The sequence below is a fragment of the Denticeps clupeoides genome, chromosome 9, assembly GCF_900700375.1.
Source record: "Denticeps clupeoides chromosome 9, fDenClu1.1, whole genome shotgun sequence".
Taxonomy (NCBI): Eukaryota; Metazoa; Chordata; class Actinopteri; order Clupeiformes; family Denticipitidae; genus Denticeps; species Denticeps clupeoides.
The window spans coordinates 1,092,281-1,108,798 of NC_041715.1; the positions used below are offsets into that span (position 1 = coordinate 1,092,281).

The following is a 16,518-nucleotide window of genomic DNA, read 5'->3' on the forward strand; positions in this document are numbered from 1 at the left end:
ACCCTGAAGGAAGAGTTTCCTGCACCCCAAAGCGCGACACTGGCGCCCCCTACTGGCACGTAGCGTCGATACACAACTCGTCCCAGTTCAGGCCTGACGTTGTGCGTCGAATCGCTCCGTTCTCCAACGTACAGTACAGGGGCGCCTGGTACCCGCATGCAAATTCTACTGCGTTTGATCAAAAGATCCAGGAAAAGGGCCGGGGAAATCGTCTCAGACCCCCTCACGCCCTGGACACAGACCAGGAAGAGCCATGTCCCTCCTAAACAGCTGAAACTGTCCCACTGCGAGTCACCCTCAACGTTGATTTTTTTATAAGATTTTTGATCTATTATATTGTACTGCACGTTGTTCATCTATACACACTTACAGACATGTACATTCATACATGTATTTATATTCAGTATATATAAATATAAACATATTCCACACACGTCCTCACACACTGCCGTTCTTCTTGTCTTCTTCTACTTGAGAGACACCCTCACCCTACCGGAGTCTAATTCCTCGTATGTGTGTGCACGTACTTGGCCAATAAACACGATTCTGATTCTGGCCTCAGCTGAACTGTTCAGTTTACAAGCCTTCATTAGTAGAAATCGTGAAGACACAGTGGGACAGTGTCCACGCCGCTCGTAATCCGTTTTTAAATCTCCACCCGCCGGTCCGGCTCATTAAAAGCAGCTTATTCTCCGTTGCAGGTCAGGGGCGGGGCCAGAGCCACGAATAGCAATTAACTTGGGTTCTCAGATGTTCCGCCGTTATAACAAAGGGAACCGGGCTTCTACAACGTTCGCCGTTCGGTGGCTGATATTAGTCGTTTCTCCTGGTTGCCACTCAGGTGACCAGGACCCGTTCGTTCGTTGTGCATGAAAATGTGGGGAGCCGGGACCAAGACCGAGCCGAGACCGAGCCGAGACTGAGCCGGGACCGAGCCGAGACCGAGCCGGGACCGAGCCGGGACCGAGCCGAGACCGAGCCGGGACCGAGACCGAGCCGAGACCGAGCCGGGACCGAGCCGAGACCGAGCCGAGACCGAGCCGGGACCGAGACCGAGCCGAGACCGAGCCGGGACCGAGCCGGGACCGAGCCGAGACCGAGCCGGGACCGAGACCGAGCCGAGACCGAGCCGGGACCGAGACCGAGCCGAGACCGAGCCGGGACCGAGCCGAGACCGAGCCGACCGAGCCGGGACCGAGACCGAGCCGAGACCGAGCCGGGACCGAGCCGAGACCGAGCCGGGACCGAGACCGAGCCGAGACCGAGCCGGGACCGAGACCGAGCCGAGACCGAGCCGGGACCGAGCCGAGACCGAGCCGGGACCGAGCCGGCCGGGGACAGTAGAAGGAACCTCCCCGGACGGAGGTCTACCAGGGTTAAAGTCGGCCCACAACGCCAGGCCTAGCAGGACCTGGGGGGCGGCAGCTGCTGCAACCAAGGAAACGGGCAAACACCGGGCCGAGCGAGAAGCGCGGTGAGAGCTTAGCAACAGCCGAGCACAGCAAACGCAGATATTTGCCACGCCGGACGCGTCCCTGTCCTGCCGGCGAATACAACGGGAGAATGTGTTTTATTGCCGCACGGCGCTCCGGTCACGTGAGGTAAAGCCGCGGCGCGCTCTGTGTGGAGTGTCTTCACCATCGATGAAAGTTAGGACAGAGTTTGTCAAGTTCGTCTTGCACTGCACTGTAAGTTACGCCGCGAAGCATTTTGGCTCAGTTGTGTATTTACCACCAAAAATGACAACGGAAGACGAAAAGAAAAGAGTTTGTTTACCTTCTGAAACAAATGTCTCGTAGAAGGTTGTAAAAATGTCGTAACTGAAGATGAACTTCTATTGGCGAATCGGTAGGTCGACACGGAACACGGTAAGAATGGGATCGTAATTACAAAACGACAGCTCTTCAGGCGAGGCGCCGGGCGCGGCCGGGCGGATGTGAGGCGAAGGCCATGAAGGAGCCGCCGCTGTCTCTGCTGAGCCGGGGGTACGGCCGGGTGGCGCCGGCGGAAGATGGAGGTCCGAGTGGTCGGGTGGAGGTGTTCTACGAGGCTCAGGTAACCCAAGGAGCGACACCATTCAGGATTACAATTCAAACGATGAAAGATCGTTTTCAAACCTCAAATCCTTCCCCAACACACATTAAAAAGTTGAAAAACGTTGTTCTCTATAGAGTCTGTACAGTCTACTGGCTTATTCAGAGGTTTGAATAATATTGTGTGTGTTACTGGGATTTTACGAATATAATTACAATATAATTACAATATAATTACAATTTAATTATAATTACGAGTCTGTACTCATAATTAATTACAAACTTGAAAAACGTTGTTCTCTATAGAGTCTGTGCAGCCTACTGGATTATTCAGAGGTTTGAATAATATTGTGTGTGTTATTGGGATTTTATGAATATAATTTTTCGTGACCCCAGTAGGGCCGAACGGCGCCTCAGAACCGAACCGAGACCCCCAGACATCCTGCCGTCTGTTAGCAATAGTGCGTCGTCAGAACCACGTGACGGTAACCCACCTATTTCAGCGACGGCCACTCTTGCGCCCCCACGGAAGCCGTGGAAAACAGCGGGTTCCAGAGCAAAGGCCGCGTTGGGCCCAAACGTGCCACCCTCCACGTCCAATCACATCGCGCCGATGGCCCTGTATGATAGTCATGCTAGCCAATCAGAAGTGTCCCGTGTTAAAGCCACGCCCACAAGCAACTCACATTTCAATGTACGGTTACGCCACAGTTTTTCAGTGAATGATCGTAAAAATGACACCATTCAGCCCTACAGCCCAGTTTACTCGATGCAAACAGAAGAAATATCACTACAAATCAGATTTTATTCTTTTAAATACGTTTCGAGGGACGTATGTGCACCAGGGGGCACAAAAAAGAATTTGTGGCCTAGCGGTTAAGGAAGCGGCCCCGTAATCAGAAGGGTGATGGGATAAATGCAGAAGACAAATTTCACCGTGTGCACCATGTGCTGTGCTGCTGTGTATCACATGTGACAATCACTTCACTTTATTTATTATTAAAAGGTCAGTGCGGCGGAACTGATGGCGGCGTCTTAGCGTTGACCGTTTATTGCTAATTGGACGCATGTGTACGGAACGGCCAGACTCCACCCCGCTTACTAAACTCCGGATTCGGTTACAGTAACCCCGCGCGTTTGAAGCTCGTGGAAAAACGTGGATTTGGCTCTGCGGCCCCCCCGGCCCCCCCCGTTTTCCACGATCACAGCGACGCCTGCTTCCTCTGCAGGATTACTTCGACCGGAGGGCCCGGCTCCGCCTGTCCAGGAGCGGCCGGATGCTGGGGGGGGCGGAGCCGGCACCCCCCAAGACCTACAGCACCAGGAGAGGGCCGCTCGTCCTGTTCTCCCAAGACATGGCCCTGTCCTCCGGCCAATCAGGGGCCAGCGACGAGAGGCGGCTCCGCCTGCACCCCCTGGGGGACCTGACGCGAGTCCTTTTATCTCGCGGTGAAAAGCAGGTAAAAAAAAAACAACCCCACAAAGTTCAGCCACGAGATTTGAATTACTGACCACAAAGCCACAAAGCGGCGAATGTGACACCACTGGACTCCGGGGTCGCCCGGGCAACAACGCGCCAAACACGCAGACCCCCCCCCCCCCCCAAAAAAAAAACCCCAAAGCTGCTGCTGTGTTTCCATTTCAAAAGTCCATTACAACGTCATAACCGAAACCGTACGTCACGACCGCAGAAGCTTCAGTCAGATGAGACGAAAACAGGAGCAGGCGAAGTTAAATCAGGGGGCCACGTTTTGGGGTGTATTATATATACGGCCTGTATTAGTCGCGGCAGCAGGACGCCGGCGGAAACCCCACACGCGGCGCGTATCGCGTTCCCTCTTTCGGGCTACAGTGGGGTCTTTGTGCGCGGCCCCTGCCAAGGTCAAGGTCCCCTCATTCCGGAGAGGCCGGGGCCGCCGCCCGTAAATCACGGCCCGGCTCCTTCCCTTACGACTTTCTACAGGGACCCCGCTTTAGGCTGGGGTCACGGAGGGGGCGGGGCCTGGGGAAGAACAGCCTTTTGAAAGAGAGTCGTGGTCCAGGTGACGTCCCCGGGGGGACATGGCGGGCTGGGCTGTTCATTAACTCCTCCCCCGCCGCGGCCTCAGCCCGGGCTCTCCGGCTGCACCTGCGTTGGGCAGATAAGCGCCGAGTGCGGGCCGATTTCCCAGCATTCCACGCCACGCCGTCCTCTCGCCAGACAGGAGTGCAGATTAGCAGCGGCGGAGACGCAGTGCAGGGGCACGTGGTGGCCTAGAGGTCAACCAGCCGACCCCCCAAGTTATCGCCGAGACACAGAGCGCAAAGGGCGGGCGGGCGGGCGTGCCGAGCTCGGCGTGCCGCGTGAAGATAAATTTCAGGCCGGGCCGTCCACAATGGTAGCACAGCCGCGGCCTCCCATCCGCCCAACCCTTCGTGGGGCAGTGGTGGCCTAGCGGTTCAGGAAGCGGCCCCGTAATCAGAAGGTTGGTTCGAATCCCGGTCCGCCAAGGTGCCACTGAGCAAAGCACCGTCCCCACACACTGCTCCCCGGGCGCCTGTCATGGCTGCCCACTGCTCACCAAGGGTGATGGGGTAAATGCAGAGGACAAATTTCACTGTGTGCACCGTGTGCTGTTCTGCTGTGTATCACATGTGACAATCACTTCACTTGAAGACGGAGTTCAAATAAACATCAGCAGCGGCGCTGAGATAAGAAACGGACTAGAAGAAAGAGGCCTTGTCAGCGTATACAGGCGCACGCCGAATACTGAAGTTAAAGTCATCTGAACAAAAGCTCAAAAATGTCAACATGGTGGTCATTTCATTCAAAAAGGTGCAGTTTCAACCTGATGTTGGACTTTAATGTAAGATGACTCCATTTTGATATGCCATAATCATTATAATTAAGGTGTGATGAATAACACATTTATTATTAAATTATAAGCATCACATGTAAATTCTAAAAGCATCATGAAATTCTAACGTTTAGATGTTCATTCTGTAGATGATTCTTCTTGTGTTTGACTATCTAAGCTCATTTTTTGTAGGGTGTATTGTAGGGTGGCGGAACACTTCCAACACAGTAGTAACACTGATCATCTATTATTATAAAGTGGGTCCAACCAGATGTGCAATGTATGAGTACCATTCAAGTAAAATGGGTGGGTAGTAGCCTAGTGTGTAACACACTCGCCTAATGAACTTACTACAGGACACTTAACCCTGAGTGTCTCCAGGGGGGGACTGTCCCTGTAACTACCGACTGTAAGTCGCTCTGGATAAGAGCGTCTGGTAAATGCTGTAAATGTAAAAGTCATGGGTGTCCATGGGAACGAGCGTTGGTGCTGTCTATTTCCTAGCTCAGAGAAGGCGGGAGCACCAACAGCCGCCACCCGCTGCTCCACCTGAGCACCAGCCGGAGTCCCCAGGAACGGTGGAGCCAATGCCACCCACCCGGTGAGAACCCAGGTCCCATATACACATGTATAACTCCACATGTGTTCATTCATAGTTCTGATGCCTTCAGTGAGAATCTACCAACGTAAATTGTCATGAAGATAAAGAAAACGTGTTGAATGAGAAGGTGTCCAGACTTTTGAACAATTCCTGAAGATGAATTTGAGCTCGCTGAATAATATTACTTGACTTTTTTTTTCTTCCATAGTCGTGCATATTAAATTGTCTCTAGATCGCATGTTTTCAGTCGAATTTTATACAAAGAACACAAGTAGATGGGACGTGAACATGTGGCTTCGCTCTTCTGCCTGCAGAGAATGAAGAGGAGGGTCCCTCAACCTCTCAAAGCCACCCTCTCCACCCAACCTTCTTACAGTACCGGTCTCGCCTCCTCCCCTCCCCCAGGCCCGACCGCACCACCCACATCTACCTTCCACCAATCCCAGCTAGAGCAGCAACTCACAGGCCTACAGGTACTTCATGTCTTCATGTCATGTCTCCTGATGTCTTCATAAAGCTGGAACCATGTAATGCATCTAATGGATCCAAACAGTTTGAGGCAAAACGTGGTTCCAGCCCAGAACTGGGCTTCTTCCATGACTTCTTTTTCCATCCCTCCATGCACTGGGCGCGGTGGAGGCTGATTTAGGGATTTATCTGGGTCAACCTAGGCAGACGTATCCATGTATAAACCCGGCAACTCCACAGCCACCTTCTGGAGCTTCATGTTTCACTTCATCATAGGTCATCATGTCAACAAACTGACGGATATTTCTGCGCTCATTTGATTACAGACTTCAAAATGAGCTTGGAGACAGGTGGTCCAGATGATCCACAACCAACAAAACCCACGAAAAGAGAGCAGCTGAGAATAGTGGTACAGACACCGCAAGTTCCCATGAGCCCCTTCACCAAGCTGAAGTCTGAAAAACAGGAGGAAAACGCTGGAATGATGGAAGACCGCTCCCAGGACACGGTAACTCCCTCCACGCGGCTTCGTTACCACTACAAAGAGTGTATTTCCATGAGCTATCCCCTGCTGAAGGGTCACAGAGTCAACTCAGGGTCAGCTGAAGGTCTTCCAGGAAGATGATGATGAATCAGCCATTGTTCAATGATCTGTTGATGTCACACCAATCTTTCGGACCGCGAGTGGCCCTTTAAAGATCACTTTTTCTGTATTTTCTAACACAGTCTCTGCCACCTTTGATCGGCTCTTCAGAGCCCACGTGGGGTCATGAGAAACTCAGTCTGAAGACAGCCCACGTAGATTCTTCATGGACGAACAGCCGTCCCGCTAACATCAGCTTCTATGGGGGTCACATGGTTGGAAACCATCTAAGGAACAGTAGCCAATCCTGTAAGTCCATACAAAGCCTACTTCTACTTGTTCCTTATCTTTTACCTGAATATGCACTTTGAAACCACCAGCAAGGCCGGGTGGACCTAAACACAGCGGGTGCAGAGAGGAGGCAGTGTCAGAAGCCAGCCTGTCCATCCTGCATCTTCCTCCCATCCACAGAGGGGCAGTGGTGAGCTCAGGTTACGAGGACCACACCTGTGCAGTAAGTCTAATTTTCATTCAGATCTCGTGTAGACCAGCCTGGCAGTCTGACAAAAATGACAATTATGGTGTAACTGTAACAGAAAACAGCTGACCACGCCCACCACCTGCCCTCCGTTCCCGAAGAGGCGCTAATCACAGGCGAAAAAGGTCCCCAACGTCCTTGGACCCCACACACACCAGAGGTATCAACAGAGAGACCAGCGGCAACGTCAGACACACCAGTTGCACCTCTACCAAGAGGAACATTGCAAAGAGCAGAAGCGTCAGTAGATGCACCTGCAACAGCTGAGAGACCAAAAGATGTTGGGTGCAGCAAGATGTTCTTATTGCTTTCTGAACAACAAGAGGATGAGACCCAAGAGTTGAAAAGTAGGATCATCTCAGATTATGAATGGTTTTTTTTAGAACTAAGACCAGGCATCCGGTTTATTCAGGTGGTTTCCGTGGCAGCCACACTAAAGAGAGGCTAAAAGAACTGAACCGGCCAAAGGAGGAACGGGAGGTTGGAGACCTCGGCTTTAGACTCGTCGGGTTTAACTACGACCACGTCATTCTTCTGGAGCCGGGAGAAGGTGAAGTCTCCATATTCCAAGTCATGTTCTGTGCCATGACTTTATTGATCCCAGAGAGAAGAGAGATTCTCAAATGCAGAGAGGGGTTTGAATCTCATTCCACCATCTAGGTCCCACAGAGCGTAAGTACGGTCAGCAATGCCAGATGACGTGCTCCTCGTTTGGGTTCCTGGGTTCATTTTGTGATTGGCTGTTTGGTCCCTGTGTACCACCCATATGGGGCGGAGTCACTGTGATTTAACAGTGAGATGTGAAACAATTAGTTGCCCCGGTGAAACCGTCACCCTTGGCGAGCAGTGGGCACCATGACAGGCGCCCGGGGACGGTGTGTGGGGACGGTACCTTACATTTACATTTACATTTACAGCATTTATCAGATGTCCTTATCCAGAGCGACTTAGTTCAGTAGTTACAGGGACAGTCCCCCCCTGGAGCAACTTAGGGTTAAGTGTCTTGCTCAGGGACACACTGGTAGTAAGTGGGATTTGAACCTGGGTCTTCTGGTTCATAGGCGAGTGTGTTATGTCATAGGCGAGTGTGTGGCCCCTGGTAGATGGAAGGTTCGAGTAAACATCCACCTTAAATTCACACAATAATTACTCTGGCTCAATAAATCCATTGAATTTACAGATTATGTAGAAATGTACATGAACATAAACACACACCCCGGTTGGAATGGAACAGATGGGCATCATTATTCTCTGTCCCATGTCATGACCAGCAGTTCGAGCTCATCTGCAGTTGTGGACCTGAATCAGGCCTGAGCGTGAGGGTCCCTGCTGGGACTCGGATTTAGAAGAAGTGGCCTGAAGCTCCTTCTTTTCTTGTAGAACACCCCTCTTCGCTGGTCGCCCTGCCCCCACTGGTCGGGCGGAAGGGTCCGGGAAAGCAGAGCTCGATGGCCATCTACAGACAGGACCCGCACGAGCCCAGTGAGGGCAGCCAATCAGAGCCCAGCATTGTGCGTGGTAGCCTTCCATTGGAGCTTCGAGGTACTGGACTGGTCTCCTCTCTTTCTTTACGTGACGTGTTTTGTCTGAATGTGGCTCACGAATTTGGACTTTCGCTGTTAATGAGGCACAGACCAGCAGAGGACCACCTGACTGATGTAACAGGACTGACCTCCCCCGCTCAACCCCCATCCCAGTCCTCCTTCCCCTGCCCTTCATTCATCCTGTGTGTTCGCCATCTTTCTCAGAATGGCGGGAGGGCAGAGCCCTGGGCTGCCTGGTCCTGGGCCCCGACGGTGAAATCCTCCAGCTGTCCCTGTGGGACTCCACAGCTGCTGACCAGGACCACCCAGTGCTGCGTGATGTCACACGGGACCACGGTGAGGGGGTCTTTCTTCACACAGGTCACCATGGCAACGACCAGGGCGTTAGGGATTTAAACCCGCCCCCAAATGAATGTGTAGTGTGGGTGGTTTGCAAAACCCAATCCTAATCAGAAACTAAACCCACATTTTATATTTTTTAATAAATAAGCAATATAATAAGTCACCTCACCTCAGAAATCACCTCACCATCACCCTTGGTGAGCAGTGGGCACCATGACAGGCACCCCGAGAGCAGTGTATGGGGACGGGTCCTTCATCAAGGGGACCTCAGTGGCATTTCAGGACCTTCCATTTTACGGGTCCGCTTCCTAACCCGCCATAAAGAGGATTTATGAAATTGTGAAGGTTTCCTCTCAGCCAATCAGAATGGCTCAACCAACCAGACACAAATGTAGTGCCTTATGTAGCGTGTCAAATCTCTTTTGTTCTGTTTCGTTCTTGAAGGTCTTCCCGTCAATCTGGAGGTGCTGCCATCAGATGGAGATTTGGACGAAATGTGGACCGTCCTGCTGCACGCAGAGACCACAGATCCACGGTGTGAGTAAAGTGTAGTCAGAACATTCAGAAGTTTCAGCAAGTCCTTCCTCAAAAAACTATAATTGACGACCTGAACAGCGATACAAATAAATGTAGTCACATTAACATACAGATAAAAATAAAATGCTGAAAATTCTCTTCTTCTGCTCAGATTTGATGGCAAATTCATCGTCTTTCGAAGAACGAATAAAACAGGCCCCGGCACTGGCTGGACGTACGTGAACACCCCCACCGCTCTCGGCACATCTGGTAGCGTTTAGAGTGACGGGTCGGTGGGGTACCCAGCTCGGGGAACCCGAGACGCCCCAGGCACCACCCCCTACCCCCGCCACATCTCCTGATCCCCTCCGTGCATCTCTGTTCCTCACTCCCCGCACTCAAAAACTTTATCCCTGCTGTACACCGTACAGTAACTAATGTAAAATAATAAAAGTGTGTGTGTGTGTGTGTGTATATACACACACACACACACACACACTTACACAAGCTTTAAACTAAAGATTGTACTCTGGCGCTCCATAATCCAGGCCTACAGTCAAACAAAAACGTTCTAAATAAAGAAGACTTACTTTCCAGTAGAATGCAATAAAGTAAATTAAAGAAGTCAATGAATAGTTCTACTAACTGAAATAAGCTCACATTTACATTTACAGCATTTACCAGACGCCCTTATCCAGAGCGACTCACAGTCAGTAGTTACAGGGACAGTCCCCCCCCTGGAGACGCTCAGGGTTAAGTGTCCTGCTCAGGGACACGATGGTAATAAGTGGGGTTCGAACCTGGGACTTTGTGGTCTTCTGGTCCAGATGTTAGTGTCTCGCCCACTAGGCTACTACCACACAGGTACCAGACATCTTAAAATGAACTCAACAACCCACACGAGGAGCAGGAGTCATGAAAAGGACTCTGACCAACACCTTCACCCTTAAAAAACACATTTTTCACACATTTTTCCATATTTAGAAGCCATGGGCACCACATTACAAACTTAGGTCCATATTTGTCTTCTTCATCTCGATGGGTGTTACGGGCTTTATTGTCATTGTACAGTTTAATGGCTAATTTTACAGACTTAAATTTTACTTTAGCCAGCCTTCATTTAAATATTTCACAGCACATTTCAGTTAGTAATATGGCTTCTTACTCTGTCATGGTCACAGCACCCATAAACCAGTAAACAGAAGCTGCACGGTTTCTACCGTGGCCTAAACACACGGTTCTGCTGTCATCTGGTCTTAGTTTTGGGTAAAATGGCTTTTATGAGATTTCATGAATACAAATATGAACTCACAAAACCCATCTTTCCCGAACGCTCCCTCGTGGAATAGAAGCACCTTCTCCGGGTTTGGGATCTGCCCGGGTGGTGGGTACCCCAACAATGCACCTGCATCTCTGCTGGTCGTGAACAGCAGCAGACAGGATGCAGCTTTATTGTAAGGGTGTAACGTATGTGTGCCGGTAACCATGTATACGCTCCCAGCAGACCCCATTACTGCTCTGCAATATTAATATGCAAAATTCGTTAATGTGCGCTTCTGAACATCAGCTGGATTTGTACATTTTGCTCTGATGGGAACATTTGCTTGGAAACGTAGTTAGAATTTGGTTCTAACAATGGCTCCTGTTGGTGTGTGTGTGTGTGTCTGGAGATCCGTTGCAGCTGATAGGAGGGAACGGGTTACGCGTCTCCCCGCGAAAGCGAATCTGGAGTAAAGTGCAGCTCGGCCCTCCTGAGAGAAATCCGCTCCTTCTCTCCGGTTCACACACCCTCTCCGCTCTCGTCTTGCTTTTTCCATCTTTCATTTTCTCCCAAATCCCCAGCCACACCTCCCCTCCGCCCAACCTTCTCACCCCGACTTCAAAGCGCCCTGGAATCCATTACTGAGGCGCAGACTTGCCAGAAAATAAACCGAGCTTCAGTCGCGGTGGAGGACGTGACGTGGGGGGTGTAGGCGTCTGGACCAGAGCTGATCTCGCACACACATCACAGGTGTGAGCAGGAAAACAACTGGTAACACACACACACACACACACGTGTTTCACGCCATCGGACTCTGAAATCCAACCCGGCCACATTTCACTGCGAGCTTCACTCGTCCCTCAGCGCCCGACTCTCTTTACCGTCCACTTGTGTGAAGTCTCTGGCCTCCAGCTAGCCAGCTGCTCAGAGGTCTGTCATCCTGGTCCTGCCCCCTAGTGGACAGTGAAGGGACGGAGGACGGAGGATGGCCTGTAACAGTTTCAACACTCTCTGTTTAGGTGAAAACTCCCCCTGGAAGCCTGAAGTTGCCCCCAACAAAGCAGAAACATCTCATTTCACGCCGGTTCCACCTGTATGTGCTGCAGTTCCACATCTCTACAGATCCCTTTTTGCACAGAAATGCTGGAGAAACACCAGATAATGTCCTTACCTCGTATTTAACTTGTACAGAAGATCGTCTTGTCCCACCATGGGCGAACCAACAGGACTACGGCAACATGTTCAAAAGCCCAAACTGCCGCCAAGAACAACCTGCAGAGAGCCTCTGAGGAGCAGCTTCATGGTAATCAGGTGAGACCCGGAGAGAGCTGCAGCCGTTCATCTGGAGAAAGATTATAAATCATATATATATATATGATTATATATGATAATCATATATATATATAAATCATATATATATACACACACCCAGATAAATAAATAAATGTTGGATGTATATGGGGTATATAATGGGTGCTGCGTATGTTGGGTGTGTGTTGGGTATGTTGGGTGTATGTTGGATGTATGTTGGGTGTGTTGGGAATATGATGGGCGTTGGGTATGTTGGATGTATATGGAGTATATGATGGGTGTATGTTGGCTGTATGTGGGGTGTATGAGGGGTGTTGGGTATGTTGGGTGTGTGTTGGGTGTATGTTGGATGTATTTGGGGTATATGATGGGTGCTGCGTATGTTGCATGTATTTTGGGTATGATGGGTGTATGTTGGGTGTATGTTGGGTGTATGTGGGGTGTATGAGGGGTGTTGGGTGTGTTGGGTGTATGTTGGATGTATATGGGGTATATGATGGGTGCTGCGTATGTTGCATGTATTTTGGGTATGTTGGGTGTGTGTTGGGTGTATGTTGGATGTATATGGGGTATATGATGGGTGTATGTTGGATGTATATGGGGTATATGATGGGTGTATGTTGGGTGTATGAGGGGTGTTGGGTATGTTGGGTGTGTGTTGGGTGTATGTTGGATGTATATGGGGTATATGATGGGTGTATGTTGGATGTATATGGGGTATATGATGGGTGTATGTTGGGTGTATGTGGGGTATATGATGGGTGCTGCGTATGTTGCATGTATTTTGGGTATGATGGGTGTATGTTGGGCGTATGATGGGTGTTGGGTATGTTGGGTGTGTTGGGTGTATGTTGGATGTATGTTGGGTGAATGTTGGGCGTATGATGGGTGTTGGGTATGTTGGGTGTGTGTTGGGTATGTCAGGTGTATGATTTGTATATGTTGGTTGTACAATGGTGTATCAGACAATGGATTTTGATTCAACCTTCTTTTTCTCCCCTCAGGTTCCATCCCATAATGATGTTCAGACAGCTGAGACCAGTTTACTGGATCTAACCTGGACAGATGACACGCTGTCCACTAGTCCAGGTGTGCAGCAGAGCTTCAAATATAAACCAGCATGGGGAACACGTTGCTCTGTTCTCCTCTGTTCTCTTCCTCAGAGGAGCTTCAGCTTAACGTCCTGCAGAGGAAGGATGGTAACGGGTCCATAGAGATGCCCCCCGTGCTGGCAAGGAAACCAGAGCCACAGCCCAGTGGCCCCAAACCCCCAGGTTCAGCAGAGGTGCCAGTGAGAGTGAAAACCGGCCCACAATCCACCGCGGGATCTCCGAGGCACTCTGAGTGAGCGTTCCGTGTTTTGTTCAATTCAGTCCTCTCCATTCCAGCGTCTTCTTCATAATAATATTCCACAAATGTTTACTACAGAAGCCCATTTATGTACAATTTGCTGGAAGTTCTTTCCACTCCATGAGGCCTCACATCCTCATTTAAAAAAAGGTATTGAATGTTAGAAATATGGAATGAAAACACTGGAATGCTGGTCAGAACATGGTCAGATGTCCTCATAAACCGACCAGTGGACCCATTAAAAGAGTTTTTGGAATATAGGTTATATTACCAGTTCAGTTGCATCGGCTTCCCGGGCAGCTGTGATTCAGGAACGTCCGGCTGTGTCATGGTAACCATGTCTGGACGCCTCGTACGTAAGAGGCGGGGCTCATATTTCCTCTGATGAGCCCTGCTCGTCTTTCCTGTTCCCTGTTTCCAAAACCTTCCTTGGAATTTCGTCCCAGCGCTCCAGCTGCTCCTGGGATGGGATTTGAATTTTTCCAGCGATCAACAGTAAGATGATACGTTACGGAGGACGCTGGGATTCCACATTCATGCTGAAATGATGTGCTTGCTTTGGATATGGGTCAAATGATCTCCTGCTGTCCGACCTCGAGCAGAGGTCAAAGTGCATGTCTCCGTGGGCCTCATTAATGTCCCCTGTAATTGTTGTTTTCATTCCCCACTCAATGCGTCCAGTCCCTTCCTCTCACAGAGTTTATTCTTTCAACAGGAAATCCAAGCAGGGTGTAGAGACTGAGAGAACCCCAAGAAATCGTGGGGGTTCCACCAAACAGGAGGCCACAGAACATGGAGATGGCACGGTGCAGAAGACAGGAGGGAGGTGGGGTGAAAAGAAAGGAGGAGCCCGGAGAAGAGAAGAAACAGTCAGGCTCGAGGAGAGAAAAGAAAAGACAGACAGGAAAGCGAGGAACATGAAGGGCCTGGACCATAACGATGACGAGGAAATTGGAGGAGATCAAGGGACTGAAGATACCAGAGCACCTGGCAAAGAGGTATTTGAAGGTCCTTCCTAAAAGGTTGTAAGGAAGCTCCGATTTCTCCTCTATATGGGCTGATAACTGTACAGAACGGTTACTCATGGTTACCCATCCTGAAGGTCTCTGTCTTCTAGAAAGAAAGAAGGATAAAAGGAGGGAGAGAACAACAGAAGCAGGAGAGTTCATCGAAGGGCATGGGTGCTGCGATGAGGAACAGAAAGAAAAAGAACCGAGATCGGGCCAAGTTCGTTGTGGGTGAGTGTCTGAGGCCACAAGAGGCTTCTGGGTAATTAAGCATGTTCTCATACTGATTACCTCTTTTCCACAGGGAAGCCCCGCCCCCAACAGGAAATTAGGGAAATTAGACAGGAAACTCACCAGCTGGAAGTAGCTGAAGAGACGACTCACGAGGAAGATGGGGAACTGATGGCGGGACAGAATGAAGAGGTTGAAGAAGAGGAGGACGGTGAAGAAGAATGGATGTGTCCACCACCCGATGACATCGCTGAGGTAGAGGGGAGCAGCCAACCACAGAGTGGGCGACCATCGTCCCACGTCCTCACCTCACCCCGCAGCTCTGACTACAACTTCGACCACCGATCGGCATCATCGTCGCGAGGTCAAAGTTCACACAGGCTGAGCTCATTAACAGAGGCCACGCCCCCTTGCCCCACTCCCGCCTCTCTACAACCGTCCACTCCGAGCTTAGCTGCGTTGACGAGTGAAAGGCGGACACCAAAGCCTGTCAAATCGGAGACGAGCAGCGTGAGCTGTCACATGACCAGCAGGAGGTCTGACCAGCAGCATGCAGAGGTCATTCTACACACCATCACACACACACACACACACACACACACACACACACACCAGCCAGCGTTTAATAAGCAAATACAATTGGAAATGTTGCCAGGTTTTGTCTGTTTTACATGTTTTAATAGTTTTTTGAAGAAGAGACTTCAAATAAATATCCTCATTATTTCTAAATAATACTTTTTATTTATTGCACCTTTCAAGATATCTGAAAATACAATAACTGTGTTACACAATCAATAAAAGCAACAATAAAATTAACAAAAAAAATAACAATCAAGTCTTCATAAAATCAGCATAAAACAAAATTACATAGAAAGGAAACTACAAATCATTCCTCATATGAATTTTGTTTTAATGTTTTAATCATTTTATATCATTTCCTAATTATTTAATAGTGTTTTATTAAAGGTCCCCTGACATGAAAATGGACTTCAGACACAGTATTAGCGGTACAAAAAAAAAAGATTCATAATACGGGACCTTTAATCCACCTGCACATCCAGGTTAATAAATCTGAGGACGCCACCCGGCAGCGGGAGCTGCGGGCGGAGAAGGCGGAGCACCGGCGCCAGGAGGTGGAGCGGAGGAGGAGGGAGAAAGAGGAGGAGAGGCTGAGGCAGCAGGAGAAGGAGGAGCGGGAGGAGAGGGTGCAGGAGGAGCTGCAGGAGGAGAGGAAGCAGAGAGCCGAACAGGCCAGGTCAGAGTGGACCACGCCCGTCCAAACAGAGAGCCATTAAAACATTAAAAACCGTATTTACGTTTGCGCCATTTACCAGACGCCCTTATCCAGAGCGACTGACAATCAGTAGTTACAGGGACAGTCCCCCCCTGGACACACTCAGGGTTAAGTGTCTTGCTGAGGGACAAGTTGGGTGAAAGTGAAGTGATTGTCATTGTGAGACACTGCAGCGCAGCACGCGGTGACACGGTGAAACGTGTCCTCTGTATTTAACCATCACCCTCGGTGAGCAGTGGGCACCATGACAGGCGCCGGGGGAGCAGCGTGTGGGGACGGGACCTTCATCAAGGGGACCTCGGTGGCACCTCAGTGGCAGCTTGGCGGTTCTGGAATCGAACCCGGACCCCTTCCTTAACCGCTAGGCCTCCACCGGCCCTGTTTGAAACTGGGTCCACCAGTACTACCAGTTTGGAAACATGAAACCTCAACCTTTCAACAATTAATGAGGCGCCACGTTCCCGTCCAGGGGGGGAAGGAGCGTGGACAATGTGAACGCGGTGGACGGGGACAAGGAGGAAAACACGGGCCAAGTCAAAATGCACGAAAGTGTGTTTATTTACAGTGCGGGACGTGATATGTACCTTACCATACACCCCTCA

At 50.2% G+C, this 16,518-nt stretch overlaps 1 protein-coding gene across 1 annotated transcript; it reads left to right on the plus strand.

The window, feature by feature from the left end:
• Window positions 1-1,279: 1,279 nt before the first annotated feature.
• LOC114796759 (uncharacterized) lies at window positions 1,280-15,917 on the plus strand. The gene is made up of 22 exons (XM_028991241.1): window positions 1,280-1,474; window positions 1,853-2,055; window positions 3,263-3,493; window positions 5,375-5,471; window positions 5,786-5,944; window positions 6,266-6,447; window positions 6,666-6,831; window positions 6,903-7,036; window positions 7,119-7,407; window positions 7,473-7,610; window positions 8,441-8,602; window positions 8,809-8,940; window positions 9,391-9,483; window positions 9,635-9,697; window positions 11,743-11,816; window positions 11,915-12,034; window positions 13,039-13,123; window positions 13,198-13,378; window positions 14,100-14,382; window positions 14,502-14,622; window positions 14,696-15,180; window positions 15,684-15,917. Exons 2-22 carry the CDS (start codon window positions 1,951-1,953, stop codon window positions 15,915-15,917), a joined length of 3,534 nt encoding a protein of 1,177 aa, XP_028847074.1. The 5' UTR covers window positions 1,280-1,474; window positions 1,853-1,950.
• The last annotated feature ends 601 nt before the right edge of the window (window positions 15,918-16,518 follow it).

What these genes read in the sequence shown, in the direction of transcription:
- LOC114796759 (XM_028991241.1), top strand. Translation starts at nt 1,951, where the DNA reads ATGAAGGAGCCGCCGCTGTCTCTGCTGAGCCGGGGGTACGGCCGGGTG. An exon ending in GGCCCCGGCACTGGCTGGAC is followed by an intron (nt 9,698 to 11,742) that starts GTACGTGAACAC and finishes CTCTCTGTTTAG; the next exon opens with GTGAAAACTCCCCCTGGAAG. An exon ending in CTGACCAGCAGCATGCAGAG is followed by an intron (nt 15,181 to 15,683) that starts GTCATTCTACAC and finishes CTGCACATCCAG; the next exon opens with GTTAATAAATCTGAGGACGC.